This window comes from Bison bison, unplaced genomic scaffold, assembly GCF_000754665.1.
Source record: "Bison bison bison isolate TAMUID 2011002044 unplaced genomic scaffold, Bison_UMD1.0 scf7180017864362, whole genome shotgun sequence".
In the NCBI taxonomy this organism is placed as follows: Eukaryota; Metazoa; Chordata; class Mammalia; order Artiodactyla; family Bovidae; genus Bison; species Bison bison.
The window spans coordinates 4950591-4968041 of NW_011494934.1; the positions used below are offsets into that span (position 1 = coordinate 4950591).

The following is a 17451-nucleotide window of genomic DNA, read 5'->3' on the forward strand; positions in this document are numbered from 1 at the left end:
CACTGTTTTTCCTTATTCAGTTTACATATTTTCTTTTTGGAATAAACTTCAGAAGAAGAAAGTGACTCCTAAACTGTAGACAAGAATGTCAGATGGAAGAGCAGAAGTTGAAAAATGTAATTGTTTAGATCTTTTAAACAAGGCTAGTTAAGGTTGTTCTGAGCTTTTCAGTGTCAGTTTATGCCTCTCTGACTTTACATCAATTAATTTTAATTTTCTTTCTTTTAACAAATATTTACTGAGTTGCTATCATGCAGGCAGGCACTCTTTTAGTGGACATTGTAGACATAGTCCCTGACCTCAAAGCAGCTCACAGCCTAAGAGACAAGGAGGCCAAGTAAACTAATAAATTACCTTATTTAAATAGATACAGAACATTGAGTTGAGTTTCCAGAATGGGAAAGTATTTACAGAATGGGTATATGTTAGTCTTCCAGGACCATCTTTCCTAGGGTCCCTTAGCTCAATGCAGTGATATTCATATTCATATTTAGGTAGCAAATTAAATATATGAAAAAGTGATAGTTTTTAAAAACGGTGACATTCTGTTTCTTCCAGAGAAGCATAGAAATAAATTTATTCTGTCTTCAAAATATATCCCCCATTCAAGGTCAACCGCTCTTAGCAGGGCATGGCTTGTTTGAGGTGTGCAATGTCAGCAGTTAGGAGCAGGCATCTCAAACTTCCTACCTGGCTGTGTTCCCTCTCAACTTAAGTAAGTGGACCATCATGCTGGGGATCATGGTGGCACCATCTAAGAAGCTGTCCCAAGCTGTTCACCTCAAGCAAATGTTTTCTAAGTCTTCTGTTTTGCCCTAAACATTCAAGTCAATATTAATATTGTATCAACGTTCTGAAAATTTTAAACTACTTACCACCCACCCCAAGTCTTTAACTAATCTGAGAGCTTCAAGAAGAGGCACCGTGTTGAATTTGAAGTTCAGTGGCTCATCTTGATTCCCCATCCTCCCAGAGTTAGACACGTACCCATTTAGAAGTGTGGAATGGCTTTGTCACATGGGCATAAACACTAAATATTGTCTCTCACTCATTATGGATTTTCCCAAAGATTAAAAAATCCCACAAGTTTAAAACATAGTTAAAGTTGTCACCAGGCACAGTCATCAACATTGGAACTGTGCCTTTGAAGAAAGCTAAGTTCTGGAAACACTGTCAGTGAAATTCAGTTCTTGAGTAGAGTAAGTCCATCATGGCTGCCCTGCAAGATGTAGGAACATTTTGGAATATCCAGTCTCCTGTCCACTCCCTGTTTGCCCTTGCATAACCAACTCATCCCAGTTTGCCTGGGACTGTCCTGATTTGCCAAAGTCCAGTTTTGTGGGATTTTGTTCTTCTTAGTCCCAAAATGAGAGAGTTGGTCACCTTCATTTGCACAAAGGTAGCAAATACTTTCACCAGTTCCCTGCAACCCTCCTGGTTTATATTGGTGGTCTCAAGTGACCACAATTCCTTGGTGAAGATCAGTGAGATTGAAGACCCAATGAGAACAGGAGAAACCTCTGGGGCAAGCACATCCTTGGGAATCAGATGGTCCTGCTGGGGGGCTTGAGCTAACATAGCAGATAATTTAAGTGCTTTTGGTGTTGAATTGACCTAAAGTAGTGAGGAGCCTGGTCTTTCCAGATGGGGCTAGTGGTAAAGAAGCTGTCAGCCAATGCAGGAGATGTAAAGACACTTAGGTTTGATCCCCTGGGTTGGGAAGGTCCCCTGGAGAAGGGCATGACAACCCACTCCCATATTTTTGTCTGGATAATCCCTGGGACAGAGGAGCCTGGCAGGCTACTGTCCACAGTGTCGCAAAGAGTTGTGCATGACTTAAGCGACTTAGCACTCATGCACACAGTGAGGACTCTGGTGGGCTCTAGCCCATGGGGGTCACAAAGAGTTGAACACGATCAAGCACACGAACACAGTGATGTCTCAGTGCAGCTTTGCATTAATCACAGTTCCTGGATCGCACCATTAGACATGCTGATTCAGAATCTGTGCGTTTTTAACACAGGGAATGAGCTTTCTATCACACCAATCTGACCATGTCACAATTCTGTGGCTCACAAATTCCAAGGCTCAGACTTTCCTGGTGGCCCAGTGGATAAGAATGTGCCTGCCAATGCAGGGGACACAGGTTCAATCCCTGCTCTGGGAAGATTCCACAAGCTGAGGAGCAACAAAGCCCATGCACCATAACCACTGAGCCCACGCTCTAGAGCACGTGAGCCTCAATTACTGAGCCTGCAAGCTGCAACGACTGAAGCCCATGCACCTGGAGTCTGCGTTCCGCAACAAAAGAAGCCACCGTAGTGAGAAGCCCGCATACCACAACCACAGAGTAGCCCCCGTAGTCTAGTCTCTAGACTAGTCTCACTGCAACTAGAGAAAGCCTGGGCACAGCAATGAAGACCCAGCTCAGCCCAAACAAAACAAACAAACAAACAAAAAGAAAGTCCAAGGTTTCTTGCTATTTCATGATAAAACGCACACTCACTGTCTGGTTTACAGGCTTTTCATGACTTGTCCCTTGTTTATCACTCTAGCCTCCTGTGGCCTCAGCGCAGGCATCTAAATCCATTCAGTTTGACCTTTACCTACAGGCTTCCCTTGGCCAAGAACAGTCTTACCCTAGCTCCACCTGTCTTTATCCAGCTGAAGTACTCATGTGAGATTTCATGTCACTTTCTCCAGGAAGCCTCCTCTCAGCTCAGATTCAAGTCATAAAGACTCTTCTGAAGTTCTTAGTCTTTGATATCTCCTCCGTCCTAAGGCTTACCGTGTTATAATGTAAATGTCTTTCAATTGTTTTTGTGGTTTCCCTCTAGAGTGCAATGCCTCAGAGTGCAATTATATCTCCAATACTGAATGTGCACAAATATTTATTGAAGGGATGACTGGATTCAGCCCTCTTTTGAACTATGTCACCTGTGTGGGCTCCACCTCTCCTGTGTCTTATTCTGTTGCCTCCCTCCCTACTTTGACAGCAAAGTCCACAGTGTGTGTGCATGCTAAGCCGCTTCAGTCATGTCCAGTTCTTTGCGACCCAATGGACTCACCAGGCTCCTCTGTCCATGGGATTTTCCAGGCAAGAATACTGGAGTGGGTTGCCATGCCGTCCTCCAGGGATCTTTCCGACCCAGGGATCGAACTCACACCTCCTGCAGCTCCTGACTTGCAGGTGGATTCTTTACAGCTAAGCCACTGGGGAAGCCCCAAAGTCCAGAGACCCACCTTTCACTTGGTGAATGAATCACACATTCACCTGTTGGCCTTGGGCTTTGCAGAGAGGCTCTCTGCTGCCCTCAAATGTTTTGGATCAGCTCTTTATGCAGCCAGTTGAGACAACCTGTTGTTCCCTGGAGTGCGGTTTCAATTCAGCATGGCCATCTTCGTTCTTGGACTCTGTAGGCCTCCCTTGGCAGGAAGGGTTACTATGTAGGATGGAAGAAAGGATGGGATCCCTCTGTGCCTGTTTCTATACCCTAATCTTCTATTCATTCCCCATCATCATGGCTAAGTCAGCTAAACATTTTCATTGTCTCTTCTCCCTCTGATCTCCTTCTCTCTCCTTTCTTAAACTCTCTTCAAAGTATTTCTCCCTCTGGTTGTTTTACATCTTTAAATACAGTGGTTTATTTAACAGCTTCCCAGAACCCTAAGACTTTAACTGCTTGCTTGTGGTAAAACTTCCACGTGAAAACAGTCATGTTCAACAACAGGAACTTTCTTACACTTTGAATTTCATTCCTTTCTACAAAAATTAACAAGACTCTCAAAGCAGAGATGTAAAGTGGTTTTATTTAATTGAATCATGATTCAATTATTGAGTCATGTTTAAAGTAATAAAAAATATTTATTGTGATCACATCTTCATTATTTCACTGATGAAACAGATACCATGGTTTAATTAGTGAATTATGAATGACTGATTTACCATATTAAACCATTTTAAATAGCAGTGATTTATAGGCAACATGTATATTCCTTCCATGATTATTATTACAGCAATTAAAAAGCTTTTAGTTCCTGATGAATAATATGATTCTAAATATATAATGCACAGTGTTACATAACCATGACCTCTTTTCCTTTGGTAATTGGTGTCTAGGGTAATTGAACTCAGAATGAAATGTGTGGTTTATGTAGTATATCACAATCAATACAGTTCAAGCATAAGCACATTTTTTAGGGAGAGAAGAAATGGGTGTTTCATATCAGTTGTTTTCTTCTAAGAGAATTCGAAAGATTTGGTTAAAAAGAAACATACCAATAATATTTACATATTTTTGAACCAGATAGCTTAAACTTTTAAACTAAAATAGCTACCTATTTACAGTTGTAAAGCTCTTTGTTTACACTGTCTGATAACAATGGACATACCTTGGACTCCTTCAGGACAAGATCACCATACACAGATGTGGAGCTGGGCCTTGTACGGGGGTGCCTGGCAAAGGACTCGGTAGGAGTCCACTTTTCACGCTAGGCAGGCTGCACCCTGACTCAGAGCTGTGACTCCTGGAAGAAGCAGGCACCTCTTTCTAATTTGCAAAAAACGCTGCATAGCTAGCCTGACGCTGTGTCTGTGCTTTGTCCTTTTGCCCTGCACGGAAACACATTGCCTTTCCATTAAACTGTTTTCTGACTTACACTTTCTCACTAATCCCAAACCACTGGTTTCTTCAAAATTAATATTTTCCATTTTTGTCTTGAAAGAACACATGTATATGTGACAGAAACAATATGGGGAAAATCTGCAAATTCCAGTCTATTGACGTTTCTGTAATAAATTCATCTTTGGCCATTTGGAATTAGATGAATTCAGAGACTACGAAAAAGCAATACAAGCAAGAAATCTCATGAAAGACAAACTTTATACTAGGGGTCCTGTCTCAGAGATAAGAGTTAGCTCCTTTCTTTAGAATGCTGTGATAATGAGCCAGGTTTATGATTTAAAACCCACTATGAGCATCACATAGGGGAAAAAATCTCCTCCACTGTCACAGACTGAAATTCTGTTGCCACCAGTTTGTTCTTTGGTCCAAGCTGGGATGAAGTCAGGGTACTTCGTACCCATCACCTTTACCGGAAAAACAAGTATGCGACCAAATGGGAGTACGTTTAGTCAATGTCAGTTCCATCATAGCTACAAAGTTCATCAGTCCTCATCAGTAGGAAATATATTCAGATGTATTTGTATTATGTGATGCGGACCACAGTCAATAGGACTGAAAGCCTATAGTCATGTGGTTTTCTCAAGAGCGTGAACAAGACACTAAAATTTTGCTAAAAAAACAAAAGAACAACTCCCATTCCATCAACCTGACTCCTCTGACTGGCAGTCTGGATATCACAGGAGTTAAATTTCATATACATGTTTATGTATGGCTGAGTCTCTGCTGTTCACCTGAAACGACAACATTGTTAATCGACTATAGCCCAATACAAAATGCTTTTGGTATTATAAAAACAAATTTTTTTCACCTTCAAGTGGGAATACATTAAATTGAGAAGCCCCACCCAGCATCATGTGAGCTGCCGACCATGTGTTACTGTGCAAGATGGATCACTTGATGGGAAACAGGAAATCGCTAATAAAGGTTGTTTTTGTTAATTACACATGGAGTAAAAACCAGAAGGGGAGAGAGCAGGGTTTTATTTTAAGCCAGATTTGAGTACTACATTGAGGGCATAAATAGAAAACTTTACATCGTCGTTGACCTCATGAGCACTGAAATGGGCTAAGTACCCCTAGGAGCAGTCCTCCCCCTTCTCCGAATCATTTCTACTTACAGCAATTTTTATGTAGTTAATATTAGCACAAACCCTTTTCTCTGCATGCCTGCTTCCTAGCAACCTGAAGCAGAGTATCTGCTTGCCAATCTGCTTTTGGTAAAAAAAAAAAAAAAGAACAAAAAGCACCCAGTGGATTTGCCAATAACCGTGACGAGACACGGGATATATTCAATAAACTCCGTGTTGATTTTGTGAGCCCGGCAAAGGATACATGTTGTCAACCGTTTGACCTTGCTGTGCTTTCCATCACAGGCCAGGGAAGATGTGATCCACATGCTGAAGACGGAGAAAACTAAGCCTGAGGTTCTGGAGGCTCATTACGGGTCTGCGGAGCCAGAGAAAGTGCTCCGGGTCCTGCACCGAGACGCCATCCTGGCCCAGGAGAAGTCCATAGGAGAAGATGTGTATGAGAAACCCATCTCAGAGGTAAAAACTTACCCCTACAAGTCCCCCAGCAGGGAGCCTCAAAGGGAGGTCTCTGCATCCTTCCATTTGACACACTTCAACATTTCCTTTCAAAGGCAAACATTTATTTAAGATGCCCTATTCCCTGGTGGCTCAGATGGTAAAGAATCTGCCTGCAATGCAGGATACTTGGGTTTGACCCCTGGGTGAGGAAGATCCTCTGCAGAAGGGAACGGCAACCCACTCCAGTATTCTTGCCTGGAGAATACCATGGACAGAGGAATCTAGTGGGTTACAGTCCATGGGGTTACAAAGAGTCGGACAAGACTGAGTGACTAACTCAGTGACTAATTTCAATCTAGAATTAAAGTATAATTTAATAATTCATGAATTATTGTGGATACAGTTCACTGATAAGAATTGTAGAAGTATTTTCTTAAATGTACTTAAAGCCCAAAATATATTTCTCATGTGGTTATGATAGTTACCTGCTCTTCAGTTTTTTATTCTTTTACAGGTGATACGTATAAAATTTTGAGGTGCTTATGGGTTTTAGCATTGCATTTTCAGATTATTATCAAACTGGTAGCCTAAAACTAAATTAATTTTTATTATTGATATTTATGGTTATAAAGCCACTTGGTTTTTATATCTTATAAAAGACTTGGTCATAATTTAAATGGTCTCATGTGAGTGGCTAAAACATAAAAGTTGAGGCAAAATCCCAATGGAAGGTTTAGAGCAGGGAATCTAATAGGACAATATTTAATCATTTTTATACAGGACTGTATTAGAAACTCTTGCTGTTAATTACTCATAATGTTAAAAGTACATGTTAAAAATACTCTCACATCAAAGTTGGATTTGGATGAAGAATCAGAGAACCAGTTGATGGATCTAGACATACTGACCCTTTGGAATTCATGTAAAAAAAATCATAGATGTGAAATTAGTATTATAAATTAATAATGAACACAGAAATGAAAGTATGAAGCAAGTTGTTGTAATTTAACTTAAGACAAGCCTTTGCAGCAACTTAGTTTGACAGATCTCAGAAAGATCTGCTTTAGAACGTATTCACAACAGATTGATGGCTCCACAATTTTGTAATTTCTGCAACAAGAATGAACTGGAGTTCTGTTCTCATCTTTTCTCTAAACAATAAGAGAGAATTATATGATAGGATGGGCTTCCCAGGTGGTGCTAGATGTAAAGAACCCACCTGCCAATGCAGGAGACATAAGAGATGTGTGTTCGATCCCTGGGTCGGGAAGATCCCCTGGAGGAGGGCATGGCAACCCACTCCATATTCTTGCCTGGGGAATCCCATGGGCAGAGGAGCCTGGCAGGCTATAGTTCATAGGGTCACAAAGAGTCAGACACACCTGAAGTGAGTTAGCACGCATGCATATTATGATAGGATAGAGTCAACTGGCTGGATCCAATTTCACATCTGAGATAATCCCTGGCTTGTGCAGGTCACTTCCGCTCTTTAAGCTTTGGGGTTCTCTGTCACGTGTACATCTCATGGACTTGCAAGGACTAAATGAAGCAATGCCTGGAAAACTTTTAACATAGTTTCTGGAACATAATAGCTACTCAACAAATATCAGTATTTGCTGGGAGCTGAGGGTGATAATTGCTCACACTCTTTATCAGTTCCCAACTTGGAGGGATGTGAGGAGTAAAAGACACAGGGGAAAGATCAATTTTATATTGTTATTATAACCACCTGGATTGAAGAACTCAGCTTGGTTAAAGAGCATCATTTGGGCATCTTAATTCTTTTCTTCCAAGTTAGAGCTTGGAATGACCCCTAATGGGAGAGGTAGGTCTTCAGAGCACACACACCCAGAATCACTGCCTCCCGCCCACATGATGATGCTTCTTGGTTCCTTCCCCGCTCAACAGTCTGAAGCATTGTTCTTCCCTGGGGAGGAGTGAATGATGAGGAAGAGGGAAAAACAGAAGCTACTTTTCCCAACACTGGCAAAAACGAGAGAAAGAGGATGCTGCAAGGAGAAAAGATTCCCCTACCATTTATAGATTTTTGGTTTCTTAACCCTTTGGGCTTTATAATCAAGTTCTTGCTACTCAGGAGCAAGGGAGTTGCTTCCAAGTTCATGATGCAAGAATCTCATATGTCACTGTTCCATTACCTCCTGGGACTATGAGCAGATAGTCTAGCTTTTGTTCCTAGAAGTCATGCTGTATCTGCATGCATTCATGTTAATTCAGTCCTGTCTGACTCTTTGTGAACCTATGGACTGTAACCCATCATGTTCCTCTGTCCATGGGATTCTCCAGGCAAGAATATTGGAGAGGGTTGCCATGCCCTCCTCAAAGGGACCTTCCCAACCCAGGGATCGAACCTGTGTCTCTTATGTCTCCTGCATTAGCAGGTGGGTTCTTTACGGCTAGGGCCACCTGGGAAGCCCAGAAGTCATGCTGTACCTCAAGCCAAAAACCACTGCTCATTCTACTTTTCATACCAAATTAGACCCAACTAGGTCATCCAACAGAACCCATTAAAGGTTAAGCAGTGAACCCAACATGGTAGATTCCCCCCCTTGCCAGGTATCTGGGGAGAAATTAAACAGAGAATATTAAATCCCCCAGAACTTCCTTGTACATTAAATTCTAAGATATCAAAATTCTTAATTCTTAAGCAAAATTTCAAAGAAATTAAGCTTTTGGTTTCTTTCCTTCCCAAATTCTTATTCTGCTTAGCCTTAGCCAGAGGGATTTTAATCTGAGGCATTTTCAAAGATGAATGAATATATCCTGACCTCCTCTATTCTGTTTATTCAAAGAGGCTAAAGATTATTAGGACACATGCAGTTACCATAGTATCAATCTCGCATTCATAAATTATTAAAAATGCAAGAAAAGCCCCAGCTCCAAGGTCAATTTATCTCAAGAGGAATGATTTCTTGACCTCAGGACTCAGCATAACGCAGACTCATGTTACTCTTACCAAGACTGAAGCAGAGATTTTGGGGATGTCTGAGGAAAGGAGGATGGATAGAGAAAATCTTTAGCTCTGACAGGATGCTAGTCAGCGTGGGGGAAGCTGTCCCCATCAGATGGAGTCTGCCACCATCAAGAGCTTAATAATTGTGGGGCATGGCGAACCTTGGGTGGGGTGGAGGAATCTGTTTGCATGTACTATCCTTGCCCTGAGTGACACTTGAAACACATCTCTCTTTTTTCAAAGCTCAGGGATGTTTGAGTGGTGACATCCTACATGCCAGGTCTTCCCACCAGAATGTTTAAAACCTCTGAAATCATTTGCTTTTTTCATTAACAATGCCCAGAACTAGGCAACCCATCTCATACCAGTGGTTTTTCTTACTGCCCCCTTATTTCAGGGGTAGCACCCCTTCTCCCAGGTGACTTTCTGAAACCTCCCTGCCTTACTGCCAAGTGGGAACCATACCGTACCCAGGTGACCATTCCTCAGAACTTCCCTTCTCTCTTATGTTTGAACTTTCTAATTCTTAAGTAACTTGTCCTACTCAAGGCAACAAAAGTATTGCCTTTTGTCACAACTTTTCTCCAGTAGGAAGGCTCAGCTGAGTTTTACTGGTATTGTTGTCTTCAACATTTTGACTAGTTTTTCAAATGGTCCCCCTCTTCCTCCATCACTATTTTAGGGGCTGTAGAGTTTTTTCCTTTTTATCTTTTTTTGCCTCTACTTACCCTGTGGTTTCAGGCTTCCCAGGTGGCGCCAGTGATGAAGAATCCACCTGCCAAGGCAGGAGATTCAAGAGACATGGGTTCAATCCCTGGGTCAGGAAGATCCCCTGGCATAGGAGATGGCAACCCACCTCAGCATTCTTGTCTGGAAAATTCCATGGACAGAGGAGACTGGCAGGCTACAGTCAAAGGGGTTGCAAAAGAGTCAGACACAACTGAGCAACTGAGCGTGTGCACGCACACACACACACACACACACACACACACCCGATGCTTTCAGACTCAGACATTTGTTTTCTGTATATTACCTTCCACACTGTGCATCGTGTGGTCACCCTCCATGAGAGAAGCAAAACCAAGGAGTGACGAGTCTGCCAAGAGGAACCCTTGTTCAACACAAATCTTATCTACTTTTACTTTCTTGAGTTGGATGATCCCTCCTCAGGAGATTTCCACAACACACCTGTGCTTGGACACATCTGCTGCTGTCCTGCCCCACTCCCCTTTCATTTCATCTTTCCCTCAAAATTGACATCTTCAAGTTTCTTGTGTATGTTCACTCAGAGCCCGTCTGGGATAGCTGACACCCTGAGACTCTCCCCAAATTGTTTCAAATATCCTACCCTGATCTTCTCAAGTTTTAATTCTTACGTCTGTCTACATTTTATGTAACCAATCTGAATAGCTGTTGCAGTCTGCAAGAGAAGGGTGCTGTGTGATCTCATGAAGAACCTCCGCAGTTTTGCAGTATGCTCCCCAAGTGTATCCTGGATCCTGATTCATCTATTCTTTTTGGTGGAGGGGGGTGTCATGTTGCTCTGCTCTCTAGGCTCTCCAGTCTCTTCTTCCTCTGTCACCCACTGTGATTCAACAAGGACTAAAATATCTCCTTTTCTATAGCTTTATCTTTCAGAGCATTTCGATCCATTTTCCTTCTGTGTAAACACACTTTGGTCTTTTAAGACCTCCCATTTCAAGTAGATTTCTCGCTTCCTAAATTCCTTAATACTCTTCCCCTTAGCCCTATGTTGATAATAGACTAAAAATCAGTTCCTAAATCGTGATTCTTTCATCTGAAACATACTGAAATTTCTCCTCATCTCAAGTCCCTGAACTTCTCCACCAACTTGATTCAGGTACTATGATGATCTCATTCAATTTTCCTTCCACCTCTATCCAAGTGGAAACTACATTTCCAAAGGAATCGGTGCCCATTTCACTTTCACTATTCAGTAATAAGAACTCCTGTTCCTCTGTGGTTGAGCCACCGTTTGGAGCCTGAAAACCAAAAGCCATGGGACACAGTGTACACAATTAACGAATCTACAGAGCTCACAGTTATGGGAGCGGTCTTCAGAGTCTCAGGACAAGCCACACAGATATAGGAGGTTAGTCCACCTCAGCTCTCTCCTAGGAGCTCCGTGCCGTTCCAAACAAAGTAACGAGTCACAGGGTCTGGCAAGTCTGCTCTATTGCTACCCATGTCAGTTCTTACATCCAGAATTTAAAACTGAAAGCTAAATCCTCATACACTAATGCTTTGTTGCTAAAGAGGAATTTACTAGCTTTGCGGTTTAAAATCTAGGTTTGCAGTTCTGGGTGGAAAAGGCAGTGTACGCATCAGCGTCTCAGCATCCTTCCATAGGCATTCAGGGACAAAAAAGACCATTTTCCTGATTATGCAGTCAGTACTGAGGTCAAGCAGAGCTGATGCAGGTGAGGTGAATGTGGCCCCTGACCCCAGCCACTTCGGGGCCTAGCCCCAGCGTGGTAGCTGCTGAGAACAGAACAGCCAAAGGCCCACAGGGACAGAACATATTTAAGCTAGGGCCGAGAGGTCCCACCTAGGCTGCCCCAGAGCAATTAATATCAGCATACGCTGTTTTTTCTCTAGATACCCCGACAGTGTCTCTCTCTCTGGATACTTCAGTCAACCATCCAATTAATAACGCCCCCATCTTCTCCTCTTTTGAAAGGCTGGAGGAATAACTGCAGGAGTCTGACATATGACTTGAAAGATTAACTTTAGTATTGACATAAATAGATAGATCACCACCACCAGTTTCTAATCAGCTTCTCTCCTAAACTCTGGAGGGAGCAGTGAGGGAGAGTTTGGACCCTCAGAGCACAGAGTACCATTTTATGTAGACAGGGTCAAAACTAAGAAATGAAAAGGCTGGACTTCTAATGCCCAGCTCCCTGTCCCAAATACAACCTTCAAATATGTCACCCTTCCTTCATTAGGGAGGAGTGGGTCAGGGTATCAAGAAACAGGTGGAAGCTGTTCTTCCAAATAGTCTCAAAAGGAGGGAAGGCCTTACTTTACAACGAAGTTGTTGTTCAGCCGCTTGGTGGTGTCTGACTCTTTGCAATCCCATGGACTTGTGGCACACCAGGCTTCCCTGTATTTCACTAACTCCTGGAGTTCACAAACTCATGTCTGTCGAGTTGATGATGCCATCCAACCATCTCATCCTCCGCTGCCACTTTATCCTCGTTGCCCTCAATCTTTGCCAGCATCAGAGTCTTTTCCAGTGAGTCGGCTCTTCTCATCAGGTGTCCAAGGTATTGGAGTTTCAGCTTCATGAAGTCAGAAGGATCAAAAAGGGGAAAGAGTTGCTCCTTCTACATTTCTGATGATGTTCCAGCGATGCTTGACAAATTCGATAGCATGTGGTAAAAATCACACTCGTGGAGAGATGCAGAGTGCTTGGGGAGAATATTTTGTAATAGGAGCTGTCTCAGTGAGAAAGTCTCTTGTATAGACTGTCCCATTTACACTGCAGAAATGTATCAGAACACATAAAAGTACAATTAGCCTCCCTGATGATCTCAGGCATGACAGGCCACCAGATCGCCTGGGTTTCGCCAGTCTGTTGGTCACCTGCTCTTAGGCAAGGGGGTGGAGGTCTAATCAGAAGGCACTGAGGATTATGGGGGTAATATCTCTTTTGCTTTGGGCCCCACAAATGATTCATTCACAATGAAGGGATATATACAATTGTGGAGGGAACCTCAGATCCTCCTTATGACTGAAGGGCAAACATGGAACATCCAAAGAATAGCTCTGGAGCTGATCCCCACGGAGCTACTCCACTGAGTCTTACGGAGTTGGCTGTGGGATTAAGAATGGATCCTAGGACTTCCCTGGTGATCCAGTGGTTAAGAATCCATCTGCCAATGTAGGGGTCACAGGTTCGATCCCTGGTCCGGGAGGATACCACACGCGGCAGGGCACCTAAGCCAGTGTGCCACAAGTACTGGGCCCATGCTCTAGAGCCCATGCTCCCCAACAAGGGAAGCCACTAAAATGAGAAGCTCAAGCATCACAATTAGAGAGTAGCCCCTGCTTTCCACAATTAGGGAGAGCCTGCCCTCAGCAACAAAGATCCAGTGCAGCTAAAAAAAAAAAGAATGGATCCTAAATATGTCTGATTCACCCAGAGCAGTGATTCTCAACAGGGGGGTGGAGGGGCATGGGGACTTTCCCTTCAGGTGACATCTGACAACATTTGTGGATAGCTTTGTCACAACTGCAGGTTTTAGTACCAGCATCTAGAGGTCACAGGCCAGGGATGCCGCTGAGCATCCTCCAATGCACAGGAAATAAGAATTAATTGGCCATAAATGTCACTAGTGCTGAGGGTTGTGAACTCCTGCACTAGGGTTTGGAGAGGAGAGTAGGATGGAGAACTATCAATACTGTAAGATTGGGTCCTATTCAACAAACATTTACTGAACACTTACGTTGTCCCAAGCTCTGTGTTAAGCACCAGGAACTAAAAAGATGACCAAGGCATGGTGCCTTAGAGATCTTATAGCCTGGCCAGAGACACAGGCACAAAACGTCCTGTAAAAATATTTGATAAGATCTCTTAGTTTGAGATATGTGCTCTCCACAAATTCTGAGACTCTCCCTATATTTAGTATCTCTTAAAAGGAGAGGATTGTGGGTCCTTCACATACTTTTCCTAGAAATTCACTTAACTACAGGCCTTAAAAAAAAAAAAAGGGTTGCAATGATAATTTCATTCTACCAGGGGAGGAATTTGTTATATGTGCCTGCCGAGCTCTTTATTTTTGTGAGATTAGGTGGGATGCTCTTCTCTTTCTTTCTGAGTACAGGCCTTTGCGCTGTCTCATCGAAACAGTAAGTCTGTTTAGGAACCACGCATTGGTTCATAGAAAAAGGTCAGAGGCCAGAAGTTACTACGGCCTTACCACCTAGTTCATACAGTCAGCTGACCTAGAGAACATGATGGAATCAGGGGGAAAGCAGAGAATAGCAGACCCCATGCCCTCCCCTTCAGGTAATAAACCACTGGGCTTAGTTGCTCAGTCATGTCCCACTCTTTGTGAACCCATGGACTGCAGCCCACCAGACTCTTCTGTCCATGGGATTCTCCAGGCAAGAATAATGGAGTGGGTTGTCATGCCCTCCTCTAGGGGATCTTCCCAACCCAGGGATTGAACCCAGGTCTCCCGCTTTGCAGTCGTATTCTTCACCATCTGAGCCACCAGAGAAGCCCTGATAAATCAAGAGACAAATTATTATTATTTAGAGTCATAAGTAAATGAAATAAAATATTACATTCTTTCCCATGTTGGCTTACTCAGCTGGACAGACTCGAGGAAAAGCAGAAGGAAACCTACCGGCGCATGCTAGAGCAGCTGCTTCTGGCTGAAAAGTGTCACAGGCGCACGGTGTACGAGCTGGAGAACGAGAAGCACAAGCACACGGACTACATGAACAAGAGCGACGATTTCACCAACCTGCTGGAGCAGGAGCGGGAGAGGTAACTGCGCATGCTCGTTGGGGGGCGCGCTCTCATCCTGCCCACTTCCTCCAGGGGTCAGATTTCCATCCAGGAACTCCGGAGACACTTGCCTGGGGCCTAATTCCTAACTTCTGAATGGTTTGCAGAGAGTGAGACAGACTTTGCCTGGAACTATTAATGTGACCATGTTGGGGGTTCATACAAGTATGACAACACACTGATGTGAAAAGCCAGAAAGCCATACTCAGGGAGCTTCCATTTTAACTTGATCAACGAAGCACCTCCGTTTGAAAAGCCTCTCTACTAATTGCCGTTTGTTAGAAATAATCTATTTTTCCTCTTTGAGGTTAAAATCCACTTCTTCGGAGAAACAAATTACTCAATTTAACCATTTATTAATAAAATGAATCCTATTCATTCTTAACACGGTTATGGAAAATCTTACTATTTGGTTGTTATAAATTACTTAACTAGAATTACCTGCTTAACTTTCTCAGGGTTGCATACTTCTTAAAAACTCAATGTAAAACAAAACAAATTTAAAAATTCAGTGTATGTGTGTTAGTTGCTTAGTCGTGTCCGACTCTTTGCAACCCCATAGACGTCAAATATGGAGAAGGCAATGGCACCCCACTCCAGTACTCTTGCATGGAAAATCCCTTGGATGGAGGAGCCTGGTAGGCTGCAGTCTATGGGGTCGCTAGGAGTCGGACACGACTGACTCGACTTAGCAGCAGCAGCAGACCTCAAATATGTAGGTAGTTTTCTCAGACCAGGGATTGCCACGTTTGAAGCAGAGACTTCAAATAGAAATGCTTTGATACTATCCAGCTTTTTCAGCATCTTCTTTTTATCTTATTCTTTTCCTTTTCCTTCCTTCAGCTGAATGGTTACATCTGTGAATTCCACGATCTTTGAACCAATAACACTGAATCGTGATGCTTTGAGTTACCAACCGTGTCCGAGTCTGTGTTTAGGGCTTGCAAATAAGAGCCATTTGGAAAGAGCTTCACCGGTCCCAGCTTTGCTGTGTCTATTTAGTTACAAAAAGGAGATATGATCTTCCCATATTAGTTTATTTGTAGAAAAAGTTACTTTGATAACAGAGTAATTAAAAGCCTGAAACAGAATAGGTTTGTGTTAAAATTCTTGGAAGTTATTGGTAATATTTACTCATTATCGGACTCGGCACATCCCTTGAGGGAGGAGAAATGGATGAGGGAGCAAAGGCTGAAGTAGTACATGTAATACCCTCCTCTTATGGTGTAGCTGGTAAAAAGTCAGCTTTCCAATGCAGGAGACACAAGGGATGCAGATTCCATCCCTAGGTGGGGAAGCTCCCTGGAATACACTGCAACCCACTCCATTCTTGCAGTGGATTTTCCAATCCTGGAAAATCCCATGGACAGAGGAACCTGGTGCACGCATGCAGGTGCTCGCGCACACACACACCCCGTTTTAAGCCTGTCTTCTGTTCCTAGAGGCTCAAGTTTAGCAACTTCTTGTTTGGATAAATGCTGCTGCTAAGTCGCTTCAGTCGTGTCCGACTCTGTGCAACCCCATAGACGGTAGCCCACGAGGCTCCCCTGTCCCTGGGATTCTCCAGGCAAGAACACTGGAGTGGGTTGCCATTGCCTTCTCCATGTTTGGATAAATAGATGGTCTAATTTGATATTTTGGGGAAACCAGCCAGAATAAACTCCACCTCCTCAACTTCTATGAACTTTCCAACCTCAAGCATAGGTAGTGAAAGCAAGATTTTAATGTTGCTGTAAAATCACGTATATCTAGGTGTCTTGTATTGGACTGTGGTCAGCTCATAGTAGCAACTTGTTTGATATCTCTTTTAAAGATCTGAAATCGAATAATTTTAGAGAACAGCTGTGTGAATTATTTTCTGGTCTGTTTGTCAACCATTTGGTCTAGAATGAGATATGTCTGCTTTTTTCTGCAATTTCCCACCTAAGCTAAATGCCCGAGGTGAATTCATCTACAGTGGTTGTATATAAATGGAGCATGTGGATGGAGAGACTGTACTTACCTAGCTGCTTCTTTTTCTTTCTTTTCCTAATTTCTGTGTATTATGAGAATCACGGAAATAATAACAGTTGATGGAGAGCTTTATAGTTCGCAAAATACTTTTATAGTCATTATACAGTGAGCTTGTCCCAAGTGTATTTATTTTCTAACTTCATGTTGACCAATTCGAGACGAACAATCCCAATTCCCCACCCCTCCACTGGAGTTGTTTCATTTTACCAGAGCAAGTACACAGTGATCTCTCATGAACAAAGTGTCGTGTGTGTGCTTGCTCAGTCGCCTCAGTCGGGTCCGACTCTTTGTGACCCCATGGACTGTAGCCCCCAAGCTCCTCTGTCCATGGGATTCTTCAGGCAAGAATACTGGAGTGGGTTGCCATTTCCTCCTACAAAAGTGCTGTGTAGAAAGTTTTAAAAATCAAAACTGCGTTTAAAAATGATATGCCTCAAGCTGTTTTTCATAGTAATACATTGATGAGCACTACTGGGATATGTCACCAAAAGTACATGCTTGTCCAGCTACTCTATGGCTTTGAAATAGTATTTTTGACTCAATAGGTTATACTTCAGTACTTTATATATTTTCCTGTCAGTGTTCTTGTCCAGGTCCTCCCCGCCCCCGACTGATTGCCAGCGCACATGCTGTGGGTCCACGCTCTCCAGACACTCATTATGCTAAATTAGACACCCTCACTAGGAGGACTGTGATAACTTAAAGTGGCATT

At 42.9% G+C, this 17451-nt stretch overlaps 1 protein-coding gene across 3 annotated transcripts in view; it reads left to right on the plus strand.

Annotated features, from left to right (window-relative positions):
- The window catches only part of FILIP1 (filamin A interacting protein 1), a 225408-nt gene that overhangs the window by 145284 nt on the left and 62673 nt on the right, over positions 1-17451 (plus strand). For all 3 annotated transcript variants that reach the window (XM_010855259.1, XM_010855258.1, XM_010855260.1), the window contains 2 exons: positions 6058-6231; positions 14527-14705. In XM_010855259.1, the coding sequence (XP_010853561.1) occupies positions 6058-6231; positions 14527-14705 (353 nt within the window). The remainder of the gene's footprint in view (positions 1-6057; positions 6232-14526; positions 14706-17451) is intronic.